Source organism: Leopardus geoffroyi, chromosome E2 (assembly GCF_018350155.1).
Source record: "Leopardus geoffroyi isolate Oge1 chromosome E2, O.geoffroyi_Oge1_pat1.0, whole genome shotgun sequence".
Taxonomy (NCBI): Eukaryota; Metazoa; Chordata; class Mammalia; order Carnivora; family Felidae; genus Leopardus; species Leopardus geoffroyi.
This window is the reverse complement of record NC_059335.1, coordinates 3,876,484-3,900,784: the sequence shown is the minus strand read 5'-3', so window position 1 is coordinate 3,900,784 and position 24,301 is coordinate 3,876,484. Positions and strand designations below refer to the sequence as shown.

The following is a 24,301-nucleotide window of genomic DNA, read 5'->3' as shown; positions in this document are numbered from 1 at the left end:
CAAAAAGGTATCTGGTTGTTCCAGCAACATTTGTTGAAGCTATTATCTTTTCCTCAATTTCCTCCTTTTTGCCACTTTGTTAAAAGTCAACCAATCATACACGTTTACCTCTAGCATCTCTATTTCTTTTTTCCACCTTCCTATCTCTATGCAAATACCACACCATCCATTACATTTGTTCCTCTCACAGAAAATCTTGGAGTAAGAAGATGTCCAATTTTATTCCTTTTCGGAATTGTGCTATTATTGCTCTTTTTTTTTTTTTAAGTTTATTTGTTTTGAGAGAGAGAAAGAGTGCATGAATGGGGGAGGGGCAGAGAGAGGGAGAGAGAGAGAAACCCAAGCAGGCTCCAAACTGTCAGCACAAAGCCCGATGAGGGGCTTGATCCCACGACCCTGGGATCACAGTGTGAGCCAAAATCAAGTTGGACACTCAACCAACTGAGCCACCCAGGTGCCCCTATTATTGCTTTCATATTTCCACATACACGTTAGTATCAGCCTGTCAGCTGCTAAAACAGCTAGTTGGGATTTTTTTTAATTATTTATTTAATTAAGTAATCCAACATGGGGCTGTAGTACATGACCCCGAGATCAAGAGTCACTTGCTCTTCCGACTGAGTCAGCCAGGTGCCCCCAGCTAGTTGGGGTTTTGATTTGGCTTGCATATCAGTTTAGAGAGACCTGATATCTTGACTATGTTGAGTCTTTTTTTTTTTTTTTTTAATTCCAGTTAGTTAACATACAGTGTAATATTAGTTTGTGTACAACATAGTGATTCAACAATTCCATACATCACCCAGTGCTCATCACAATAAGTGCACTCTTTAATCCCCATCCCTTATTTAACCCGTCCCCCCCCCACCCCACCTCCCCTCTGGTGACCATCAGTGTGTTCTCTATAGTTAAGAATCTGTTTCTTGGTTTTCTTTTTTTTTTCTCTTTGCTCTTTCATTTTGCTTCTTAAATTCCACATGAGTGAAATCAATTCTGACTTATTTTGCTTACCATTATACTCTGACTTATTTTGCTTAGCATTATACTCTTTAGTTCCATCTATGTCATTGCAAATGACAAGATTTCATTCTTTTTATGACAATGTTGAGTCTTTTGTCTGTTTATTTATATTTTAAGTAGGCTCCATACCCAACATGGGACTTGAACTCACAACCCCAAGATCAAGAGTTGTGTGCTCCACCAACTGAGCCAGCCAGGTACCCCCAATGTTGAGTCTTTCAATCAATAAATGTGGTATCTGTCTTTTTTTAGTTAATTTCTTTTAGCCAAGTATTATGGTTTTCAGTCTTCATATCTTACACATCTATACTTATGCCTACATGTGTATGCTTTTTGGAGCTATTATAATATTTTAATTTTGATTTCCAATTGTTCCTTGTTGATTTACAGAATAAAATTCAATTGATATTCCTTCCCCTTAAAAAAAATTTTTTTTTTTTCAACGTTTATTTATTTTTGGGACAGAGAGAGACAGAGCATGAACGGGGGAGGGGCAGAGAGAGAGGGAGACACAGAATCGGAAACAGGCTCCAGGCTCTGAGCCATCAGCCCAGAGCCCGACGCGGGGCTCGAACTCACGGACCGCGAGATAGTGACCTGGCTGAAGTCGGACGCTTAACCGACTGCACCACCCAGGCGCCCCAGCCTTCCCCTTTAATCTGTATGCCTTTATTTCTTTCAGTTGTCTTACTGCTAGCCCATTCTGAATAGAAGTTGTGAGACTATCAGTAATTTGTTTCACAGGGTAAAAGCATTCAGAATATTAGTTAAAGGCTTTTCATAGAACTTCTTCTTTTTTTTAAGTTTACTTATTTTGAGAGAGAGTGAGTGGGTGCGAGCAGGGGAAGGGCAGAAAGAGAGGGAGAGAGAGAATCCCAAGCAGGCTCCGTGCTGTTAGTACAGAGCCTGATGTGGGGCTCAAAGTCACAAACTGTGAGATCATGACCTGAGCCTAAACCAAGAGTTGGACACTTAACCAACTGAGCCACCCAGGCATCCTGATTCTCTTCTTTTTTAAAAAAACTTTTATTTACTTGTTTTGAAAGAGAAAGAGAGAACACCAGCGGGGGAGCGACAGAGAGAGAGGGAGAGAAAGAATCCCAAGCAGGCCCCATGTTGTCAGTGCAGAGCCCAATGTGGGGCTCTATCTCACTGTGAGATCAGATCTGGGCCAAAATCAAGAGTTGGACGCTAACCAACTGAGCCACCCAGGTGCTCCTGTTGATGCTCTTTATCTGATTAAGGAAGTTCCCTTCTAAGTGCATACAGCTGAGCATTTTATTTATCAAATCTTTGTGCATGCATTTATCATGATGTTGTTGTTTTTGTTGTTAGTCTATTAACGCGATGGATTACCTTTATTGATTTTCAGATGTTCAACTAGCCTGTCATCTGAGAATACATCACACTTCGTTGTGATGCTAGGATCCTTTTCATATACTGTTGGCTTTTATTTATCAATATTTTGGTGAGGGTTTTAGCACTTATGTTTTTGAGGACTCCTGGTCTGCAGCTTTATTTCCTTGTACTGCCTTTTTCTGATTTGAGTTTGGAATAATGCTTGCTCACAATATTGTTCAAAGTTTTCCTTTCTCTTCTACTTCCTGGAAGAGATTGTGTGGAATTGTATTTTTCCCCCAAATGTTTGGTGGTGCATGCCAGTGAGAACATTGTGGCTGACAGTTTTCCTTGTTGGAAAGTTGTTTTAACTACATATGCAATTTAATATTTTAAAGAATATTAAGGTTATCTCTTCTTGAACGAGTCTTGGTAGTTTCTGTCTTTCAGGAGTTGGTCCATTCAAGGACCTAGAGGTTGTTATGCCAAGTGAAATAAGTCAGACTGAGAGAGACAAATACCATATGACTCCACTCATAAGTAGAATCTAATAAACAAACAAACAAAAAGGAGACTTAGACCTACAAATACAGAGAACAAACTCATGGTTGCCAGAGGGAAGAAGGGTGGAGGAATGAGCAAAATGGGTGAAGGGGAGTGGGAGATACAGGATTCCAGTTGTGGAGTGAGTCACAGGAATAAAATGCACAGCACAAGGACTATGGCCAATGATACTGTAATAGCAATGTGATGGGACAGAGGGTAGCTATAATTTGGTGAACATAGCATAATGTATAAAGCTGTCAAATCACTAAGTTGTAAACCTAAAATTAATGTAACATTGTATGTCAACTATACTGAAAAAAGAAAAAGAGAGAGTTGAACCATTCAAGTTGCCAAATTTTGGGGCACAGAGTTTGCAGTGTTCTCTTATATTCTATTAATGTCAGTGTGGTTTGTAGTGATGTCCTGTCATTCATTCCAGATTTTGGCAAGTTGTGTCTTCCATTTTTCATGATTAGCCTGGCCAGGCATTGTCAATTTATTGGTCTTTTTAAAGAATCAGCAGTGGGTTTCATTGGCTTTTGTTACTGTTTTTCTATTTTTGGTTTCACCAACTTCTGCCCTTTATCATGCTCACTTTGGGGTGAGTTGTTCTTTTTCTTGTGTCTCAAGATGGAAGCTTAGGTTAGTGACTAGAAACTACCCTTTTTAAAATATGAACACTCATTGCTCATACTTTCCTCTTAAACGCGTGTTAGCTGCATCCCACAAAGTTTAGTATGCTGATTTCATTTTCATTCAGTTCAAAATATTTTCCAGTTTTCCTTGAGCTCCTCTTTGCCCTATGAATTATTTAAAAGTGTGTTGTTTAATTTCCAAATAGCTGAAGATTTTCCAGATTATCTTTTATTTAAAATTTTTTTTTTATTTTAGAGAGAGAGAGCATGAGTGGGGAAGAGGGGAAGAGAGAGAGAGAGAGAGAGAGAGAGAGAGAGAGAGAGAGAGAGAATCTCAAGCAGGCTCCACACTCAGCACTGAGCCCAACATGGGGCTCGATCCCACAACCCTGGGATCACACGGTGAGCTGAATCAAAGGGTCAGGAATTTGACCGACTGAGCCACTCTGGTGCCCTGAGATTATCGTTATAGTAATAGATTTTAACTTAAATTCCATTAAAGTCTGAAAAGAAGTGATGTAAGATATTGCTTCTTTTAAATAAGTTGAGCTTTGTTTTGTATCCAAGGATATGAACTATCTTGGCCAATACTCCATGTGCACTTGAAAGGACTGTGTATTGTGCTGTTGAGTGCTGTGTCAATTAGGTCAAGTTGGTTGATAGTGTAACTAAGGTTTTCTATATCCTTGCTGATTTGCTCTTTGCTCTATCAATTACCAAGGGAGTCCCTGACCATAACTGTTGAGTAACCATACTTACTGACAAGTAACTATTACTTACTTGTCTTCTCATTTCTGACAGTTTTTGCTTTCTGTGTTTGAAGCTCTGTGGTTTTGTGCATACATGATTAGGATTACTATGTCTTCTTGGTGAATTGACCTTTTTATCCCTGATAACTTTCTTGTTCCAAAGCCTACTTCACCTGGTATCTTTTACTGTACTGTCCTGGAGAGTATGGCCACTTTGGTGGATAGAAAGTTGCTGCTTCCTCCCAATTCCCGAAGACATCCATGCCCTAGTCCCTGAAACCTGTGAGGATGTTACCTTACAGGCCAAAGAGACTTTGGAAATGTGACTAAATAAAGTACCTGATTATCTGGATGACCCCAATGTATTCACAGGCTTTTTATTAGAGGGAGGCGAAAGGTCAGAGCCAATGGTGGGGGATGTGAGGACAGAATCAAGAGGCTGCAGTGATGGAAGGAAGGGGTCAGGAGCCACATGCTGCAGGCTGCCTCTGGAAGCTGAAAAGGCATGGGGACAGATTCTCACTGCAGAGCTACCAAAAGCAAGTGGCACTGTTGACACCTTGGCATTAGCCCAGTGATTTTGTACCTGTGACCTGCAGAACTGTAAGACAAATCTTTGTTGTTGGAAGTCACTAAGTGTGTGTCTATTTGTTATAGCAATCATAGGAAACTAATAAATCTACTTAAGCTTAACTTCCGATTAATGTTTGCAAAATGTATTCTTTCTCCTTTTACCTCCTGTAGACTGCACATAGTTGGGTCATGGTGGTGTTAATCCAGTCCTACAGTCTCTGCCATTTAATTGTGCTTTCACCGTTTACATTTAATGTAATTATTGATAAGGTTGATTTTAGGTTTATCATTTTACTCTTTGCTTTCTGTCCCCCTCTTATTGTTTGTTCTTCAGTTTTCCCTCTCCTGCTTTCTTTTGGCTTTTTGGTATATTTTTAAGTATTCCACTTTTTAAATTAATTACTTTTTAAGGAGGCTCCACACCCAAGGTGGAGCCCAATGTGGGGCTCGAACTCAAGACCCTGAGATCAAGACCTGAGCTGAGACTGAGTCAGATGCTTAACCAACTGAGCCACCCAGGTGCCCCTAAGCATTCCATTTTACCTATTGGTAACTATAACTCTGTATCTCCATATGTTGTTTTTAAAGTAGCTGTTGTAGGTATTATACACACCTAATTTCACAGACTCTACATAGAGTTAATATTTTACTTCTTTCAGAGAAACACAGAAGCCTTACAAGTGTATAGGGCCTTCACCCTCACATGTTGTATGTGTTGTATGTATTGCACCTACATATATTCAAAGCTTCCGAGACAACATTATTGGCTTTGCTTTCAACAGCCATATGTATGGTAACGAATGTAAGAGGAAAGAAGTATGCTATTAAATTTGCCTAGTTATCTACCTTTTTTGCTCATCTCTTTTTCTTGAACTTCCTGGCTTCCTTCTAGAATTAATTCCTTTCTGTCTGAAGAACTTACCATTTCTTGTGGAGCAGACCTGCTGGCCACAAACTCTTTCCATGTTCCTTCCTCTAAGAATGACTTTCTTTTGCTCTCATTCCTTTAAAAAAAAAATTTAGAGAGAGAGAGAGGGAGAGAGAGAGAATGAGTTGGGGAGGGCCATGTGGGAGAGAATCCCAAGTAGGACCTGCACTGCCAGTGCAGAGCCCAGCGTGGGGCTTGATCCCATAAACCATGAGATTTTGACCTGAGTCAAAATCAAGGGTCAGACAACTGACTGAGCCACCCAGGAATCCCATTCCTGAAGAATATATCCATAATTCTAGGTTGGCTCTGTCTCTCAGAACTTTAAAATCTTCTGACCGTGATGGTTTCTGATATGAAATCTGTAATCATTCTAATTGTTTTCCCTCTTTATGTAAAATGGCATCTCTCTTTCTTTCTCTTTTTTTTTTTTTTTTTTTTTTTTTTGGTTTTGACTAGTTGAATTATGACTATGATGTGCATGGGCACGGTTCTTAAAGCTCATCCTATTTTGCGTTTGCTGATCATCTTGGACATTGTACATGTCAATGTATGACTTTCAACAAATCTGTAAAATGGACAGCTATTTATTTCTTCAAACTTTTTTTCTTCATTAGTATCATTCTCCTTTTGCTGGAAGATTGACTATATACATTGACTCACAAATCCCTGAATCTGTGTTCAATTTTAATTTTTTACCTTTATTTTTTAAAGAAAAATCTTTTTTGATAGATTTTTATTTTGTTTACTTTGAGGAAGAGAACACAAGAATGTGGGGGAGGGAAGAGACAGAGGGAGAGAGAGAGAATCCCAAGCAGGCTAAGCTAAGAGTGGGGTCTGACTTGGCTTCGTCCCACAGCAGCAAGACCACCACCTGAGCCGATATCAAGAGTCAGGCGCTTAACCCATTGAACCACCCAGGCGCCCCACAAATTAAAAAAAAAATTATTTTAGAGAGAGAGAGAGTGGCACCTGGGTGGCTCAGTCGGCTGAGCGTCCGACTTCGGCTCAGGTCATGATCTCACGGTCCGTGAGTTCGAGCCCCGTTGTTGGGCTCTGTGCTGACAGCTCGGAGCCTGGAGCCTGCTTCGGATTCTGCGTCTCTGTCTCTCTCTGCCCCTCCCCCACTCATGCTCTGTCTGTCTGTGTCTCTCTCTCTCTGTCAAAAACAAATAAACATTAGTGAGAGAGAGTGCAGGCGGGAGAGAGAGGCAGAAAGAGAGAGAAATTCCAAGTAGGCTTCACGCTCGGCACAGAGTCCGACTCAGGGCTTGATCCCATGACCCTAGTATCATGACCTGAGCTGAAATCAAGACTTGGACGCTCAATGGACTGAGCCACTCAGGCACCCCGCATTCATTTTTTGTATGTTTTTTTCCTCTACTGTTCAGATTGCACTTCCCTTGTTCCGTCTTCAAGTTCACGGACCCCTGCCTCTGTCATCATCCTGCCACTAGACACAATGAATTATTTCAGTTACTTAATTTTTTTCTAAAATTTCCTCTTTCCCCCTTATAATTCCTATGCTGGGAGAAGTCTATTTTTTCCATTTATTGTACAAGTGTTTGCCCTTATTTCATGAAGCTTGATTATAAAACTGGCTTTTGACGGTTGGTCAGCTCAGGGTTGGTGTCTGTTGATTATTTTTTCCTTTGAGTGTTACGGAGACTTGCCTGTTTCTTTGAATTTTACATCAGGGGGCACTGGGTTCTGACACAATCTTCTGGGCAAGGTGGATGTTTGTTTGAGCAGGTTATCACCCTGCTTGGGTACTGACAGTGTGACATGCTTTCGAGGATGTAGCTCCCGGTCACGGTTCAGCTTTGACAGCCCGTGCTGCCCACTTCTCTGGTTTCACTTCCAAAATGACACCTGCTTACCGCCACTTCACCATTCTCTTGTTTCCTCCTAAAACGAAGGACAGATGTGTCTTGGGACCTGGTTATTCTGTTCTCCATGTCTCAGGTCTTATCCTTTGGGTTTCTATTTTTATGATGTTCCGCTGCATTCTGGAATACCTCCTGAGGTCTGTTTCCCAGTTCCCCAATTTTCTGATCAGCTATCTTCTACCCATTAGAGAATAGATCTTCTGAGTTCCATCATTCAATTAATGGGTTTCGACCTGTGGAATTTCCTTAGGGAGCACCTCTTTGTTTCCACTGAACAACTCTTCTTATGTCGCGCATGTCTCACCTTCCTCTGAGGACCTAAAGCGTGCTCAGTTTTAAGTCTCCTTCCAGTTTTCAAGTTCTCTCCCTTGACGTGGTTGGGAATTCCCTCAGTGACCGGGCCTGTGCTCTATTTTTCATGGCACAGTTGATTGTGTACACTCGGTCATTTTGCCACTGAGCTGACCCCCTCATAGCAGTTATCGCCCCCATTTTCCTGCGTTGTGAAGGCCTCAACAAGTGACCAGCTTGCAACTGCTTCAGACTTATGATCTGGAGGCGTTCCAAACTCAGTGTTCTGCTTACGGTTCCAGCAGGTGTGCGGATCACTCAAAACTGAGCTCGTGCTACATGTGGGTATACACTGGTACCTGCCCGTCCTGTCGTGTCTGGGCATGACCTCTGATCAGTGAGTGGGGGTACTGCAGCCCCCGTTCAGACAGGCAGCAGGCTCAGAGCTCCTGGCCTCACACCAGGAACCCGTATCTCCTTTGGGGCTTTGCCACCTGTCACCACGTGGACACAGCAAACCAGGTCCTGGGGCCCGTCCCTGAGACGCATCACCAAGCCCACTCAGCGTTGGTCTCTGCTTACGTCTAGGGATTCACGCTGCATTTCTGGCTCTGATTTGTTTTCACTGTGGCTACACATCTTACAAACCTTTATCTAGCATTTCGGTGTGTTTGGAGTGTGGCCTTCAAGTGGCCCCACGATATGAACTCTGACACTGCAGTCACCTGAATGCCGACAAGCCACACGTGAAATCGCCCCTGTGTGTCTCAGGCATCACAGCACTCCTGAGGGGAGAGGCCCCTATCTCATCACCATGAGGAACAGAAGACTCAGGAAGGGGAAGTATTTGCTGAAGACTGACAGTGTTTCAGCTTCAATTAAATCTCTGAATTGCCTCCAGCGCCTGCTCTTACCCAGTGCCTGCAAGAGGGACGCACAGTATGGGACGGAGAGGCTATCCCATGGAGGGGACGGGGCCCTGAGGCGGCAGAAAGGACTCAGATGTTCTGAAGGGAGGTGATGAAAAGAAGATGGTGATGACTTACAGGAACAAGGAAGTCAGTGAAGGAAAGTGTTGGGGGTAAAGAAAATCCACAATACCAGGGCAGGAGGAAGGGCTGTGCTGCCTTGGGAGAAATGACCATCTGTCTTCGATGACCTCCCGACACCCTCCTCTCCCTGGATCATCCTCCTGGGGCGGCCTCACTGGCTCCTCCAGGCACGAGACAGAAGGCGAAGAGCCTTCGCCACCGTGCCCTTGCGCTCACGTCCAGTCACCGGATACACACCACCACGCCCCTCGAGACCCTCTTAACAACGGCCAACCCATCGCAAGACTCAAGAAGTGTGTGTGCATCACCACGCCGGCCTCCCTCCTCCTCCTCCCACCAGGCCCCCCTTCCCCTGTTCCTCCCTCCCACCATCTCCAAGGGACCCTTCCAATCACCCTGCCTGGTGCAGTCCCGTGTGAGGCTCCAAACGCTCCCACCCTCTCCTTTACGAAGCTCTACGTTGCACCATCTCATCTGCAAGGCTGTGACCGTCTGGCCGGAGCTAAACCCACCAGCCCCACAAAGAAAACCCACTCTCCAAACCGAACACCTCCCCGAGTGCACACAAACTGAGCTACTTAACGATTCTGTGCCTTCTGTCTGGCTGTCCCATCAGCTAGTCTGAACCTGGCCAGCTCCTCTCCCACCTGCCAGACTGGGAGGCCATCCTGGTGCATTTCACTCAACTCTAAATGTGTTTTGTGTCGTAGGTTCCTGTAAGGCTTCAATGAAAAAACCCATCAACAACTTAAAATACTGATCAATACGGGATCTCACAGCCAGATGAGTGCTGGGGTTTCACTACTGATTATCAATACAACTAATTACCGACAGAGCCCTCCCACATTATATTTCCTACAGTGTCTTTTCCAAACAGAAACCCGTTCATACTGTCTGATGGCTAAAATCTTCCCACTGCTTTAAAGATGAAATCTCTAAGGCTGGCGTGATTATCAGACTCCTGTGTGACAAGGCCCTGGCCTCCTCCTGATTGCTCTCAATTCTGAGAACAGCTCAAGATCTTTCTAGTCGAGGATGCCCTTCACTCCCATTTCTGCTACCCCTGGTTCCTGCCTTCTGTCCCTCCATACCCCAGAGGGACCACAGGTTGTATGACATCTACCGGTTATCGAATCTCATGGTTCCCTGTTTTTTCTTTTTTCTTTATTTAATGTTTATTTATTTTTGAGGGAGAGAGAAAGACAGAGCACAAGTGGGAGAAGGGCAGAGAGAGAGGGAGACACAAAATCCAAAGCAGGTTCCAGCCTCCAAGCTGTCAGCACAGAGCCCGACGAGGGGCTCAAACTCACGAACTGTGAGATAGTGACCTGAGCCGAAGTTGGACGCCCAACCTACTGAGTCACCCAAGCACCCCCCCGACTTTGTTTTCTTTTTAGTTCCAACCTGGAACAGTCTTGTAAGACCGAAAACAGAATTGTTTCTTTCCTACCTAAATATTTGTATTGTCTGTTGTCACTAATCAGAGCCCCATGAGTCCAGGGAAGGAAGGACTCTGTCAGCCTCATCAATGATTCTCCAATGCCTGGTGCCATGACTGGACATGGTAACTACTCAGTAAACACTGAATGATTGACAGACAGGGTGGTGGAAGGAAGGAAGAGAATTTGCATTTACGGAACTCAGGAAAGGGAAGTGTCTCACCCAGATCACACAGCCTCTGTAAGAGGCACAGGCAGAACTGGAACTGAAATTGGGCCGGCTCCCAGGTCCGGCCCACGCTCCCCGACCTTGGCTTCTGGGACCAGAGTCACTCTCTGGACTTGGGCTTGGCGGGGAACAGGCAGAGCGGCAGGGTCGCGTGAGGTCTGGTGAGACTCACATCTGGTCTGAAAGGTCGCAGGGCCTCTGCTGTCGGGCGTCCTTCAGGGAGAGCAGAGCAAGGCCCCGGAGGGGGTGTTCCCCTTCCTGTAAGGCCTCTCGTGAGGAACCCATGATGGGGACCACAGAGCCTGGGCCATGTCACACCCTGTGCATGTGTCTGTCCTGTGGACTCTGAGGACTTTTAAGCTGTCTGCACCGCTGGGACCATGGGAGGCAGCGTCAGGACCCAGACCCTCACCGTCCTTCTGTGTCTCGGTGAGCTTTCTGGACAAGAGGAGGGATGGGTGGCTCCCGCCCTGCCCCCAGGCCCTGGGCCCTGAGAGACCTCAGGACTTGGGAGGCATGTTGGGGGCAGGACTTCTGGGGGCCAGAGAGTGACCCCCGTGGTCATTGGACCTGACTGGGCCTGGAACAGCTACATGCGGGTGGGGGGACACTCTCACGGGAACTCTCTTCCAGGGCTGTGTCGGGGTCCGTGGGACCAGGTACAGGCAGGTGAGTGCTCCCCAGACCTCCTGTTTCCACCCAACAACCCGCTGGGCAGCTGGGGGGCACAGAGGGTCTGGGCTGATGGTGACCAGTCCGGGAGGGGCCTTGGGGTGACAGGTGGGAAACAGGGGAGAAGGGCACCCTTGCAATTCCCCATCTGACTCCTTTCCAGGGTACCTTCCCAAACCCTCCATCAGGGCTGACCCCAGCCCCAATGTCACCAGGGGGACCCCTGTGACCATCTGGTGTCAGGCCTCTCTGCAGGCTGATGTCTACTATCTGTATAAAGAGAGGGTCTCTGAACCCACGTTCACGGAGATCTCACAGGAGTCCAGCGACAAGGCCAGTTTCTCCCTTGGATTCATGACTCCGCACAATGCAGGGCGATACCAGTGTCAATATCACAGCAGGAACGGCTGGTCACAGCGGAGTGACCTCCTGCCCCTGGTGGTGACAGGTAAGGCAGAAGCTGGCCCCTCCCCTGGGGCCCCTCCTCCAGGTGGAAGGGAACAGAGTGTGGCCTCAGGGGACTCTCGCTCACTGTCCACACTGGGGTACGTGGGGCGATGGCCCCTTTAACACTGCCCCTCCTTCTCCCTCAGGAGTGTACAACCCACCCTCCCTCTCAGCCATCCCAGGCCCTGTGGTGGCCTCAGGAGGGAACGTGTCCCTCTCCTGTAGCTCACCACGTCCATGGCAAACCTTCCGTCTGCTGAAGGAGGGGGGAGCTGACGCGCCCCGACACCTGGAATTGAAGTTCCCTCGTGAGAAGAGGCAGGCACTGTTCCCTGTGGGCCCCGTGAGCACCTCCCATGGGGGGACCTACAGGTGCTACGTTTCTCCAGCTTCCTACCCGTATGTGTGGTCACTCCCCAGTGACCCTCTGCACCTCCAGGTCACAGGTGAGGGGCCCCTGCCCTGCCCCACCTACTTCCTGGGCCCAAATGACTGACCTAAGCCGAGTGCCCAGTGGAGCCCTGGGGGTGATAGAAAGTGGGTGGGGCACTGGCCTCCTGAAGTCAGACGACACATAGAAGCTATGGTGGAGGGGGGGTGCTCATGAGAGCCTCGCCTCAGGCCCTGGGGCCAACGTGGGGTGTGCATCCCCTGGTGCCTCTGTCCCCTCCCGTCCAGGCGCCTACAGGGAGCCCACCCTCTCAGCCCAGCCGGGATCGCTGATGCAGCCTGGAGACAACCTGACCCTCCAGTGTCATTCAGAAGCCGGATTTGACACATTTGCTCTGATGAAGGATGAGGGGCTCACACCTCCCGTGCGTTTAGATGGGCAGCCCAGCCCCAACTTCCCCCTCGGCCTTGTGAGCATCACCCACGGGGGCCGGTACAGATGCTATGGTGGACACAACCTCTCCTCCACGTGGTCGGCCCCCAGTGTCCCCTTGGACATCTTCATCACAGGTGAGAGACCCACTCCCCGTATTTCTGTCTGCTCAGGGTGTTGGGGCCATGGTCACCGCTAGGGGTGAGCGGGTCCAGGTAGAGGATAAGGAGCAGACGGTGAGATGGAGTCTAGGAACAGGGACAGAGAAAGGGACAGTGAAGGCCAAGGAAACAAAGGACACCCATCAGAGAGACAAGAGGAACTGAGACGGGGCACACAGAGTCCCAGCAGAGAGGACAGTCACCACCCAGCTCAGGGTCAAGGGTGTGTGAAGGGGGAAGCAGATCTATATAGGTCATGAATTTTCCTCCCACAGGCCAATACAGGGAACCGTCCCTCTCGGCCCAGCCGGGGCCCTCAGTGTCCTGGGGAGAGAATGTGACCCTGCAGTGTCGCTCGGAAATCTGGCTCAACACCTTCTACCTGTCCAAGGAGGGGTCACCTGCTCCTCCCCAGCACATTCGTCTGCAGGACACAACTGCACCTTATCAGGTCAACTTCAACATGAGTCCTGCGACCTCAGACCATGAGGGGACCTACAGGTGCTACGCCTCATCCAGCACCTCCCCCTACCTGTTGTCACACCCCAGTGACCCCCTGGAGCTGCTGGTCTCAGGTGAGGGGCCCCAGTCCTGTCCCCTGTGTGTCGTCGTGGTCAGGGACCTGTCAACGGAGAAATGCTAGGCTGGGACGGAGTGAGGGGGTCACAGAAGGAGGGGAGCGGCAGACGGGAACCTCAGCTCTCAGAGGGATGGTCACGGCAACCCCCATCCCTGCCTCCTACCCTGCCTGCTGAGGTCCTGACAGAAAGGAGGGAGGTGAGGCCAGAGGCCGACCACCCCCATCCTCCTCCAGTCTCCAGTCCTAAGAGCTCCTCACCGAGAGACACCAACACGAGAGTGGGGGACTAGCAGAGGCGTGGATCCCTGGGGGGACCAAGATCACCCACCTCTGGCATGGCTCGTGTCAGGGATGACCACTGGGCTCCGGGGAGCTCTGAGTCTGGGCCAGATGGCGGAGGGAAAGGTGGGCTCCCACCTGGGGGACCAGCACCCTGAAGTGGGGAGCATAGAGCACCCCTCCTTACCTCTCTTTCCTGGTCCCCAGGAGGCTCTGAGGATGCACCAGTCACCCCATGGAGGGGTAAGTGGAGTCTCTGTTGGGAGATGCAGGTGGGAGGAGCTCAGTCTAGGCTGCCTCAGTCTCTTCCTGAGATTATGGCCTGAGAAGCTCCTTCTCACCGAGACAAGTCCTCTGATTGCAAAGGGCAAGAAGGTGGCTGCACTGTGTGTGGGGTGCGGCAGGGTGGGGGGCGTGGGCACACACAGGAGGTGTCTGAGTTCACCCCCACAGACGGCAACGGGGGCTCAGCCCGAGAGTTGCTGTGAAGTTGGGGAGAGAGCAAGGCTTGGAAATCAGGTTCAGGCCCAGATCTGCTTCTCCCCCGCTGTGGGATCCTGGACAAGTCCGTCCCTTTCCAAGACCCATGGCTAACTGTCAGCACAACAGGCCTCCTGTCGCCTCCCTCAGGCCCACTGAGAGATTCTGGTGAATGCCCTCAGCACGGCCCCTTTTACAGCTCTGGAAGGGGAGAGCCCTCCCTCCTGCCCTTGTGGATGCGTGTCCACACACACACACAGACACACATGGCACATCCACACAGACCCCCAAGGGGTGTTGGGCCTGTGCACAGTGGGAGACATCTGGGCTTGGGCAGGGCGGAGATTGGGTTTGGTGAACAGGTCTCCACTCTGGTGTTCTGCCAGTGGGGGAGGGGTAAGGGGACAGCATGGAAAAAACCCAAAATCCCATTAGGAAACCCACAGCCCGGGTTCCAGTCCCAGCCCTGCCGCCTCCACGCTGGGCCACCTGGGACACGTGATCAGCCTCCCTGTGCCTCACTTTCCTGTCTGTGGAGTGGGGGGGCGGGGGCGGGGCAGCAGTCCCCTGCTGCGTGACCCTTGACAGGGTCAGAGGTGAATGCCCAGAGCCCAGCACGTGCCTGGCACACAGCAGGCGCCCAGTTAAATGGCATCACTGGCTCCTTCACGGTGTGGCTCTGCCCAAGGTCCCAACCGGTACCTGTACGTCCTCCTCGGGGCCGCGGGGGCCTTCGTCCTGCTGCTCTGCCTCCTCGTCGTCCTCCTCGTCCGTCGCCGGCGTCAGGGCAAAGGCAGGAAGCCGGGTGAGAAGGGACGGGGGTGACCAGCCCCAGGGGGTGGTGGCTCTCCCGCGGGTGGATGGAGAGTGGCTCAGGGCGCCAGCCAGAGGGAAACCAGACGCGGGAAAGGCCAGCGTAGAACTCCAGCATCGCCCAGTGAGAAAGTCTGGAGAGAGGAGTACATGTGAGCATACGTGTAAATATTTTAATTTTTTGCCTTCTCAAATTTATGAAATGCTTGAAAACACATCCAAGTTTTGTTTTTTGTTTGGAACGTCTTTGTTTTGAATTCTATACGGTGATGGGAGGGGATTATAATCTTTCCAGTTCTGAGATCCTCAGCTTAAGGCAGGCCCGGGGAGGGTTCCACGGTGGGGTGCCAGAGGCTGATTTCCAACTCCCCGCAGCAGCAGCAGCCACAATCCCAGCGCCTGAGGATGAAGGCCTGCGTGGGAGGTAAGACCTCTCCGAGACCCCACTCTCACCAGCTGGTGGCCCCCTCACTGCCGCCTAACAGCCCTGTCTCCTCCCCAGCTCCGGTCCCGCTGCCACGGCCGCCCAGGATGAGAACTTGTGTAAGGCGAAGTGTGGGGCCACCCTGGGGAGGAGGCGGGCCCAGAGAATGTGGGTGGGCAGTGGAGGCTGTGGATTGGGAGAGGGTCCTGGGCTCGGGTGTGAGAGAGCATGTGATCACCTTGTGGCCTGGTAACATCACTGATCTTCTCTGGGCTCCTGCCATACAAGATCTCAAGGGATCTTGGCAAGAGATGGGACCGCCTTTTTCTGTCCCTACCAGATGCTGTCATGAAAGACACACAGGCTGAAGAGGACAGACAGCTGGACAGCCAGGTGGGCTCCCTGTGGTCCTGACCAGGGCACCCCTGCCTCTCTGTTCATGTGATAAATCCAGCAGACACTCCACCCGGCAGCCCGCAGCCTCTCCCTTCTGGAAGCACGCCACTCTCTGGGCGGCTACCACCTCAGGGTCCTTGGTCTCCTCTGTCGAGCTGTTGGGGACACTCAGGTCAAGGGGGCAGGGTTGGAGTTTAGGACTGCCCGTGCCCTGCACAAAGGGCTGAAATCCAGGCCCTGGGCCAGTAGAGGCCCAGAGGCGGCACCTCCTAAAACCTACACAAAGTGGTCCTGTAGCTTAGCTCAGTCCTCTTTCTGTTCAGTCTTTCCCCATCTGTCCCACCCACAGCCATGGCTGTTCAAGCGATTCACCCTGGCCAACGGGCTGAAGCCCCTGTGGGGGCGTGGGGGCCTGTCCATCCACGTTGATGGCCACACTCAATTCCTACCTCCAGCCTTGCCCTCCCCCAGCACCAGATTCCAGGGGCCAATCATCCACATACCAGCTGTGTCCAGGCAGTAGGCATTTTGGACCCCAACAGCCCTCCTCCCCCAGATACAAACTGAAGGACGGCAAGGGGGGCTCAAGACCATCCCTCACGGTGTCTAACAGGGCCTTAGACCCCCCGTGGGTGCATCCTCTCCTCCCCAGGCCTCAGGCTTTCTTCTGCTCCAGCCACATGCCTTTCCTCTCCTTCTGCTCCAGGCTGTAGTCTCTGAAGACTCCCAAGATGGGACTTATGCCCAGATCAACAGCTTGGTCTCTGAAGACCCTCAGGATGTGACCTATGCCCAGCTCAACTGCCTGACCCTCAGGCGGGTGACAAGTGGACCCGCTTCCTCCCAAGCAGAGCCTCCAGCAGAGCCCAGTGTGTATGCATCTCTGGCCACCCGCTAGCCCAAGCAGGACCCACACCCCACACTCCAGGGGTCTGCGAGGTCTCCTGCAGGGAGCCTGGAGGGCAAAGCAGCTGCCCACAGGGTACTACCTGATCCCACCCAGCCTGGAGGCAGGACAAGGACCCAACTACTGGGACCTTGTGGAAACTGCTTCCAGGAATTCCCATCACCATACAGCTGACCTTAGGGTTCCTGTAAAGCGACCCTGACTCCAAGGATTCCCATGGAAATGCCAAGACCACCAAGTGGTAACCCTGGTGGTGGGGGAAGGGCAGGGCCTACCAACCAGCACTAGGATAGGACTACTCAGGACCTTCTGTAGGCTTCGTGGCAGCCAGGCAGCCTCCCAGGACCATCACTGCGAAGCTGGGTCTTAAATGTCCTTTCCCACAGGCCCCTAATTAGGACTCACCCACTTCCCAACCCCACCAAAATGAGCTTTAAAATCAGTCTGTTCACCTTCTCAAGGGCTTCCTACCAAAACCCAACTACAGTAGTTCGTCTCCACCTGTGACCCCAGGTTCAGCTCTTTGCACCCACCCCCAACATTTAACCCCTGACCCCCACTCACTACTTCTCTGCTGGGAAAGGACTCCACCCCACCCCAATGCAAACAGCTGGCTCCCAGCAGCAGACATGAGTGGGGTGTACTTCCCCTACCCCAACAAGGACCCCCAGCTGGTAGGCTCCCCAGGCCCCTCTAAGCAAGAGGCAATGCTCCAAGTGTGAACTTGCTAGGATGAGGAAGCCTGAGCTTTTTCCCACCACAGAAGCCTGTGTGTTCAGAGAAGGAAGGAGAACAGACCCACCAATAAACACCAGTTCCAAAGGGTTGATTCTGTTTTATTATCTGACTAGAAAACTAGGCAATCCATAGCCCAGCAGTGGGGCGGGTGGACTCAATCCTCCTCCTCGTCATCTCCGGCTCCAGCCCCACCCTGGCCCTTCTTGGCATTCTTCCTCTTCACGCGACCAGGGCGGCCGCCCCCGTATGGAGAGCGCAGGGAGAAGTCGATGTGCTTCTGGGAGTCCAGGCGGACAATGAAGGACGGGATGTTCACCACCTGCTTTCGGACCCTGGAGGGGGGATGGCAGGTGAGGGGAGGGGGGAAAGGATCCCAGCAGGATGAGACCCTACTCTCTGCTTCGACTCTGCAGCCGGCAGAGTGGGTGCTGCAGCCACACTGACCCCACAGCACCTGTGCGATCAGGAGGGCGTCAGAGCATTGCGGGAGAGAGTTTTTCCTGTTTGCATCTTACGGAAGTGGAAACATTCACAAGTAAACCCCACATGTGACCACTAAGTAAGAAGGCAACATGGCAGCAATTCCAGGATCTGATTTTTAAAACTCAACTGAGCTTCAGGTGTAGTACCTGAGATGCAGCATCACAATCCTTCAAGCAGCCACCTGTCCAGGTTCTCTGGAACCCGACAGAGGGCAAACAGAGCACCCAGATACAGAACCCTTCTGCCTTGACAGCTGCCACCTGGAGCCAGCCAGACCCCTGCAGTCCCTGGCACTTGAGCATCAGACCACGGACTGAGGCGAGCTTACCAAATTAATGCCCACATTGTGCAAGAACGTGATGGCCACCAGGTGGGGGGCCCAACAGACAGCTGAACCCACGAACCCACTCAAGCCAGCTGGGCACACCCAGAGCGGTTACCTGTCCAGCTGCCCGCACGCCCGCAGAAGCCTTCACAAGGTGTACGGCTCAGGCCGCAGTGACCCTTGCGCTGGGCTAGGGGGAGGATGAGGCTGTCCCCAGCACCCCATGAGCTCTCTGCTTGGGTCAACCTGTACCCTCAACGTATGTTCACACCCGTCACCTCCGAGGGCTGCACAGGAGGTAAGGACAGCAAACTCAGCGAGGGCAACCACCAGAGGAGAGGATGGGGTGGGAGAGAGACTCCGGGAGCCCAGAGGGAGTACCTGATATGGCGCTGGCGGATCAGCACGCGGGCATGGTGGATGGATTTGGCCAAGCCCAGCTTGAAGACCTGGGTCTGCAGGCGCCTCTCCAAGAAATCCTCGATCTTGAGGCCCAGGATGTAATCCAGCTTCATCTTGCCCTCGTCCAGCACCCCAATGCGCACGAGTCGCCGCAGCAGAGCGTTACCTGGTAGGAGGGGAAGGAAGCACGCATTCAGGCTTCCGGCTCACTTCAGACTTCTTGGGAGCTCCCTTGCACGGAGGTGGGATGTGAGTGGGAAGCAGGGCCCAGGACTCTGATGTAAGATCCAACACAGTAGCCACAGTGTGGCTCCTACAATCCTCACAACCACACAACACCTACCTGTCTTACCAAGGAGGGCAGGTGACCACACCCACCTTTGTTCTCTGAAACAAGGAACAGAACCTTCCGTGAGCTGCCAGGAGAGTAATGAGACAATCCTGCCAGAGGACTTAACCACTCCCCACCGCCCCCAAAGACTAGGTGCTGCGGCTGCGAACCCATTATTCTCACAATGAAGCGCAGCGGTCAAAACCTAACCTGCTGGAGTCAAGAAACCGCTACTAGTCAGTCAAATCTGAGGCTCAACCGCCTTCCCTGACAATATAGGGCTGTCGGCACTTAGCCTCTAGGCCCTAGAAGCCTCAGACTGGGCACACATTTAAGAAGTATGTCATATGCTCTACCATTCTGTCTGTGGTTTCCTGCTGAGAAATTATGGTGTGTTCATGCCAACAACGGCATGAAGTCATGCCCTTCTGCCAGTAACCCCCAGGTGCAGGAGGCCTTGCAATTTGCCCATAGCCCCTGACCACTCCACAGCGGCCAGGACTTGGGATCCCGGAGGCAAACCCTGTCCCCAGGGTTCATACTCACACAGGCTCATAGCCTAACACTGTGACACTGGGGTAAAAGCCCAACTTTGCTTTTCCTTAAAAAGGATTAGTTTCACTTCTCGTCAAGTGACCTGATCGTTAATTACAGCAAGACAATTCAGCATTTATTTATTTTTGGGACAGAGAGAGACAGAGCATGAACGGGGGAGGGGCAGAGAGAGAGGGAGACACAGAATCGGAAACAGGCTCCAGGCTCTGAGCCATCAGCCCAGAGCCTGACGCGGGGCTCGAACTCACAGACTGCGAGATCGTGACCTGGCTGAAGTCGGACGCTCAACCGACTGCGCCACCCAGGCGCCCCTAGCAAGACAATTCAAGGAAGCTCTGTACTATCCTGGATTCTTGGCATCATGACCCCTTGCCCCTGGAAAACTGCAGTCTTTCTAGCACAGCTAACGGAGAAAGACGATCAAAATGGAGAAACACACTCTACCTTTCCCAACATCCCAAGTCCTAGTACGGCTTCGTTCTTCACTCTAACGAATGCTCAACCTAAGATATGATATTTTCCCATTTACAAAAACATCAACAGGGGTGCCTGGGTGGCTCAATTCACTGAGCATCTGACTTTGGCTCAGGTCATAATCTCATGGCTCATGGATTTGAGTCCCACATTGGTCTCTGCTGTCAGTGCAGAGTCAGCTTCAGATCCTGTGCTCCCCCCACCATCAAAAAAACAAAAACAAAAAAACCCCTAAAACATTAAAATAGAAAGGTATTCCATGCCTATGGTTTGGAAGTATTGTTACAATATCCATGATACCAGGGTGCCTGGGTGGCTCAATTGGTTCAGCCTCTGACTCTTGATTTTGGCTTAGGTCGTGATCTCACGATTTGTGGGACTGAGCCCTGCAGCCAGCTGAGTGCTGATAACAGAACCTGCTTGGGATTCTCTCCCTCTCTGCCCCTCCACGGGCTTGTGCTCTCTCAGGATAAAGGGAAATGCAAATCAAAACGACAGTGATGTCACCTCACACCTGCCAAAAAACAGTATCAAAGACAAAAAAACAGTCCGTGAAAATGTAAAGAAAGGGAACCCTCCCCTCATGCACTGTTGGTGAGAATGTGTAGGGGCGCCTGGGTGACTCAGTTGGTTGAGCACCCGACTTTGGCTCAGGTCAGGATCTCGCAGTTTGTGAGTTCGAGCCCTGCGTTGGGCTCTGTGCTGACAGCTCAGAGCCTGAAGCCTGTTTTGGATTCTGTGTCTCCCTCTCTCTGCCCCTTCCCTGCTCATGCTCAGTCTCTCAAAAATGAACAAACGTTAAATTTAAAAGAGAATGTGAGATTGGTGCAGCCAGTCTGGAAAACAGGATGGAGTTTCCTCAGAAGTCAAAACCAGAACTATGAGGACATAGCAATGTCACTTCTGGATATTTATCCAAAGAAAACGAACGCACTAACTGGAAAAGGGAAGCTCCCCCCACGCTCTCTGTAGCATTATTTGCAGTGGCCAAGACATGGAAACAACCTTAAGTGTTCACCGAATGACAGCTGAACAGGTAAAAGATGCGGCACCCACAAAGCGGGCGATTACTCAGCCATAAAAAAGAATGAAATCTTAGCACCTGCAACAGCACGGACAGACCCCGAGGTCCATGCCAAGTGGAGTCAATCAGAGACAAAGGCCATGATCTCACTTATACATGGAATCCACACAAAGCTACCATCAACAGAAATACCCCAAATTCGCAGACTCAGAGTACATTATGGTGGTTGCCAGAGTCACAGGGGCAGTGGGTGAATGTGGTCAAAAAGTACCACATTCCAGTTAGAATACTCACTGTATACGAGAAAGTTGTCAAGAGAGCACATCTTTAAGACTTTTTTTTTTTTTTTTTTTAATTTTTTTTTTCAACGTTTATTTATTTTTGGGACAGAGACAGAGCATGAATGGGGGAGGTGCAGAGAGAGAGGGAGACACAAAATCGGAAACAGGCTCCAGGCTCCGAGCCATCAGCCCAGAGCCCGACGCGGGGCTCGAACTCACGGACCGCGAGATCGTGACCTGGCTGAAGTCGGACCCTTAACCGACTGCGCCATCCAGGCGCCCCAAGACTTTATTTCTAAAGTAATATCTGCACCTCACATGAGGCTAGAATTCACAACCCTGAGTCAAGAGTTGCTGCACCAATGGAGTACATCTTAAAAGACCTCATTACAAGAAAACTTTTTTTAAGCTACAGATAGTGACAGAAATGAACTAGATCACTTATTGTGATCATTTCATGGTACAAAGAAATATCGACTCATGCCACACATCTAAAAACCACATATAGTCTGTGAATTATACCTTGGTTAAAAACACATTATTCAAATATTAATACAAAAAATGCCCCCCCACAAAAACTAGTTTGGGATTATCTACCAGCTAGGATACTTTTTGCCTTTTTTGTCCTCATGCTAGAGAACAGAAACTTGACATCAATTTTAGAATCTCTTTAGAAATTTCTATGTAAAATAAAACCACTATCACTAAAAGGCCTTTCCTCGTCCTAATGGCACGAAGCAAGCATTAAAATGCCTTAGTTTCTGATCTGAAAAATGGATGTTACACCTGTTTCTTTATAGCTGCCATGGGGATGGAGCCACAAACCGCTCCCAGCCAAGTGCTGGCTGCAACTAGTTTAAGAGTCAAAGCCTTTTTAATAAAAATCAGAACACTTTCTCACCCAGTCACTTGCCTTTAGTGGGGAAGGCTAGACCTCAGGCTGGACCAGTGACAAACACCTCCAGGGATAGGCAGAGAGCCTGCAGGCTCCTTCCTGTCCAGTCGGGCTAAACACCTTTGTTTACTAAATGCCTACAAACCTATGGGCTGCCTTCCCCAGTAAAGTCCACTTCTGCCACGGGAAACCACAAATACTCTGGGTTCACCTGCCCGGTCCGCCACAGGACTGCGTATCTGACCATGGGTTGGAGTAGCTTGATCTTCAGAAAGTCCCTCTGCCCTCAACTGGCTGGCTCCACAAAGACTTTTAGATCAAGTCCCACCCAGGCATCCACAGGGGAGGGGATTCCTGAATTTTCATGATCACGTGATCTATCGGTGATGGTTAAACAAGCTCCAGAGCTTTCTCAACCTCTAATATGACTGACCGCCCAACCATAACGGTGAAGGCTCAAATGTAGAAGCAGTTTCCTTCTCAGCTATAGATTGGAAAAGAAATCAAAAATTTAGAAACAAGCGAAACATGATTCCCAGCCCCCCCTATAAACCAAGTGTCCCCGAGCGCAGGCCAAAGGCAGTATCAGGAGGAGAGCTTCCAGGCAGCCCAACTTTAGGAGTTAACACAGAACAAGTGACCTGTACACTTGTGACAGAAGCTTTCACAAGCTATTGTGGGATAGATACTCTGACTTCTTTCACATTCAGACACTGTTTCAACTGTTGGTCATGTTCTCTAAGCTTCCTGGAAACTCTTCTCAGTCCACCCCATCACTGAGTTTGTCTGGACCCACTATGAGAGGATCACCTGTAAAATGTATCATAAGCTACCCCTAGGAAGCTGTCCTGCAGATGAAGTAACAGATCTAAAAAACTCAGAAAAATAAAACTCCGGCTACTTTAACATTATTGCCATCTTACAACCCCGAAAAACAAGAAAATCATAATGTGACTGAAATCAGCTGTTGCTCTGGAAAGGTGGTAAAGTTCCCAAATGATCTGCATTCCCTTCCCAAATCATCACCCTACAGGCTGCCTTCCCGTTCAGGCTTTTGGAAAACACCGCTGACCACCTTATAAAAGCAGGCAATGCTTGGGGAGCCCCGCTTCACACGCTTACAGAAAAGGGGGATTTGGCTCCAGACCCACTTTTCCCACGGATGACTTCCACTCAGGGCCAGAGGTGGGCTCCCCCCGCTCGGCCCAGACCTTTGACCAACGGACGAGCAGAGGCGGGAGGGAGGCCGGCGGCGCCCCGCACCCAATGTCCCTCCCGTGGGCTCGCGCACACTCCCTCACCTTCAAACAGCCGCCGCGGATCCTTCTCGTCCAGCGTCAGCAGCTCCCGGGCAGCCTTGCGGATCTTGGCCAGGGTGAACTTGACCCTCCACACCTCACGTTTGTTGCGGAGCCCATACTCGCCTGCGAAGAGAGGGGTCTGGCTGCTGGGCGAGCGGGCTCGGCCCCCCGGCCAAGTGCAAACGCAAGGCTGGACAACCCCGCCAGACCCCAAACCATGCCCACCTCCGGGGGGGAGGCGGGACACTCACGCGAGGACGCCCGCGGCAATGAGCACGTGTGCGGCCTCACCCACGCGCCGGCCAAGCCCCACCTGGCCCGGAAACAGAAACCCGGATCACACTACTCACCGATCAGCTTCAACTCTTGATCGAGGCGGGATTTCTCGAAGGGCCTCCGAGGGGTCACGTAGGTTTTGCGGCAAACCCAGCTCCGGGCCACCGGCATGTTGGCCGCGAATGTCCGCGTGCGCCTGCGCGGGACGGAAACCCGAGCCAATGAGGGCCGCGCACGGCGCCTGCGCAGTCCCACAACGCCGCCGCAGGCTCGCGAGAACCGCCCGCGACGCCGCCAAAGTCGGCTCGCCCAGCGCCACCGCTCCGCAGTCCCGTCCAACCACCTCCGACCGCCTTAACATACTCATTTCATGTCGGAAGGTCCTTACGCCCCTGCAACCCACACCCTGAACAGAGAGCCGAGCAGCACACTCACCCTCACCGTAGCCTCCGGGAGCTGAGAAAGAGAAACTTCCGCGGCCCGGCCTCGCTTTTATAGCAACGCCGCTGCCTGGTGACGTCAGCGCGCACGCCGCCAGCCTGCACCAA

At 50.6% G+C, this 24,301-nt stretch overlaps 2 protein-coding genes and 1 long non-coding RNA gene across 8 annotated transcripts in view; 1 reads left to right on the top strand and 2 right to left on the bottom strand.

Moving 5' to 3' along the window:
• LOC123578616 overlaps positions 1 to 14,943 on the bottom strand; it is a 26,689-nt gene extending 11,746 nt beyond the window's left edge. For 2 of the 3 annotated variants that reach the window (XR_006702435.1, XR_006702434.1), the window contains exons 1-2: positions 14,831 to 14,943; positions 5,781 to 5,862 (exon numbers count right to left, since the gene is read on the bottom strand). This is a non-coding gene — a long non-coding RNA (uncharacterized LOC123578616). Of the gene's footprint in view, positions 1 to 4,646; positions 4,781 to 5,780; positions 5,863 to 14,830 lie in introns of those variants that run through there. The other variant, XR_006702433.1, reaches the window with a different exon arrangement.
• Positions 10,633 to 17,495, top strand: LOC123578602 (leukocyte immunoglobulin-like receptor subfamily B member 3). Of its 4 annotated transcripts, none has more exons than XM_045441570.1 (12): positions 10,633 to 11,115; positions 11,320 to 11,355; positions 11,639 to 11,806; positions 11,952 to 12,251; positions 12,484 to 12,765; positions 13,065 to 13,364; positions 13,856 to 13,891; positions 14,817 to 14,933; positions 15,317 to 15,365; positions 15,444 to 15,484; positions 15,706 to 15,758; positions 16,468 to 17,495. In XM_045441570.1, the coding sequence occupies exons 1-12, from the start codon at positions 11,067 to 11,069 to the stop codon at positions 16,657 to 16,659; spliced, it is 1,623 nt and encodes a 540-aa protein (XP_045297526.1). In that variant the 5' UTR covers positions 10,633 to 11,066; the 3' UTR covers positions 16,660 to 17,495. The 4 variants fall into 4 exon arrangements, with proteins under 4 accessions (XP_045297526.1, XP_045297525.1, XP_045297524.1 ...); XM_045441568.1 differs by having other exon boundaries at positions 10,635 to 11,115; positions 11,522 to 11,806; positions 15,320 to 15,365; XM_045441567.1 differs by having other exon boundaries at positions 10,636 to 11,115; positions 11,522 to 11,806.
• RPS9 (ribosomal protein S9) lies at positions 17,484 to 24,301 on the bottom strand. Its single transcript, XM_045441605.1, has 5 exons — positions 24,189 to 24,301; positions 23,828 to 23,949; positions 23,478 to 23,600; positions 18,596 to 18,782; positions 17,484 to 17,738 (listed from the first exon to the last, which is right to left on the bottom strand). The coding sequence occupies exons 2-5, from the start codon at positions 23,922 to 23,924 to the stop codon at positions 17,561 to 17,563; spliced, it is 585 nt and encodes a 194-aa protein (XP_045297561.1). The 5' UTR covers positions 23,925 to 23,949; positions 24,189 to 24,301; the 3' UTR covers positions 17,484 to 17,560.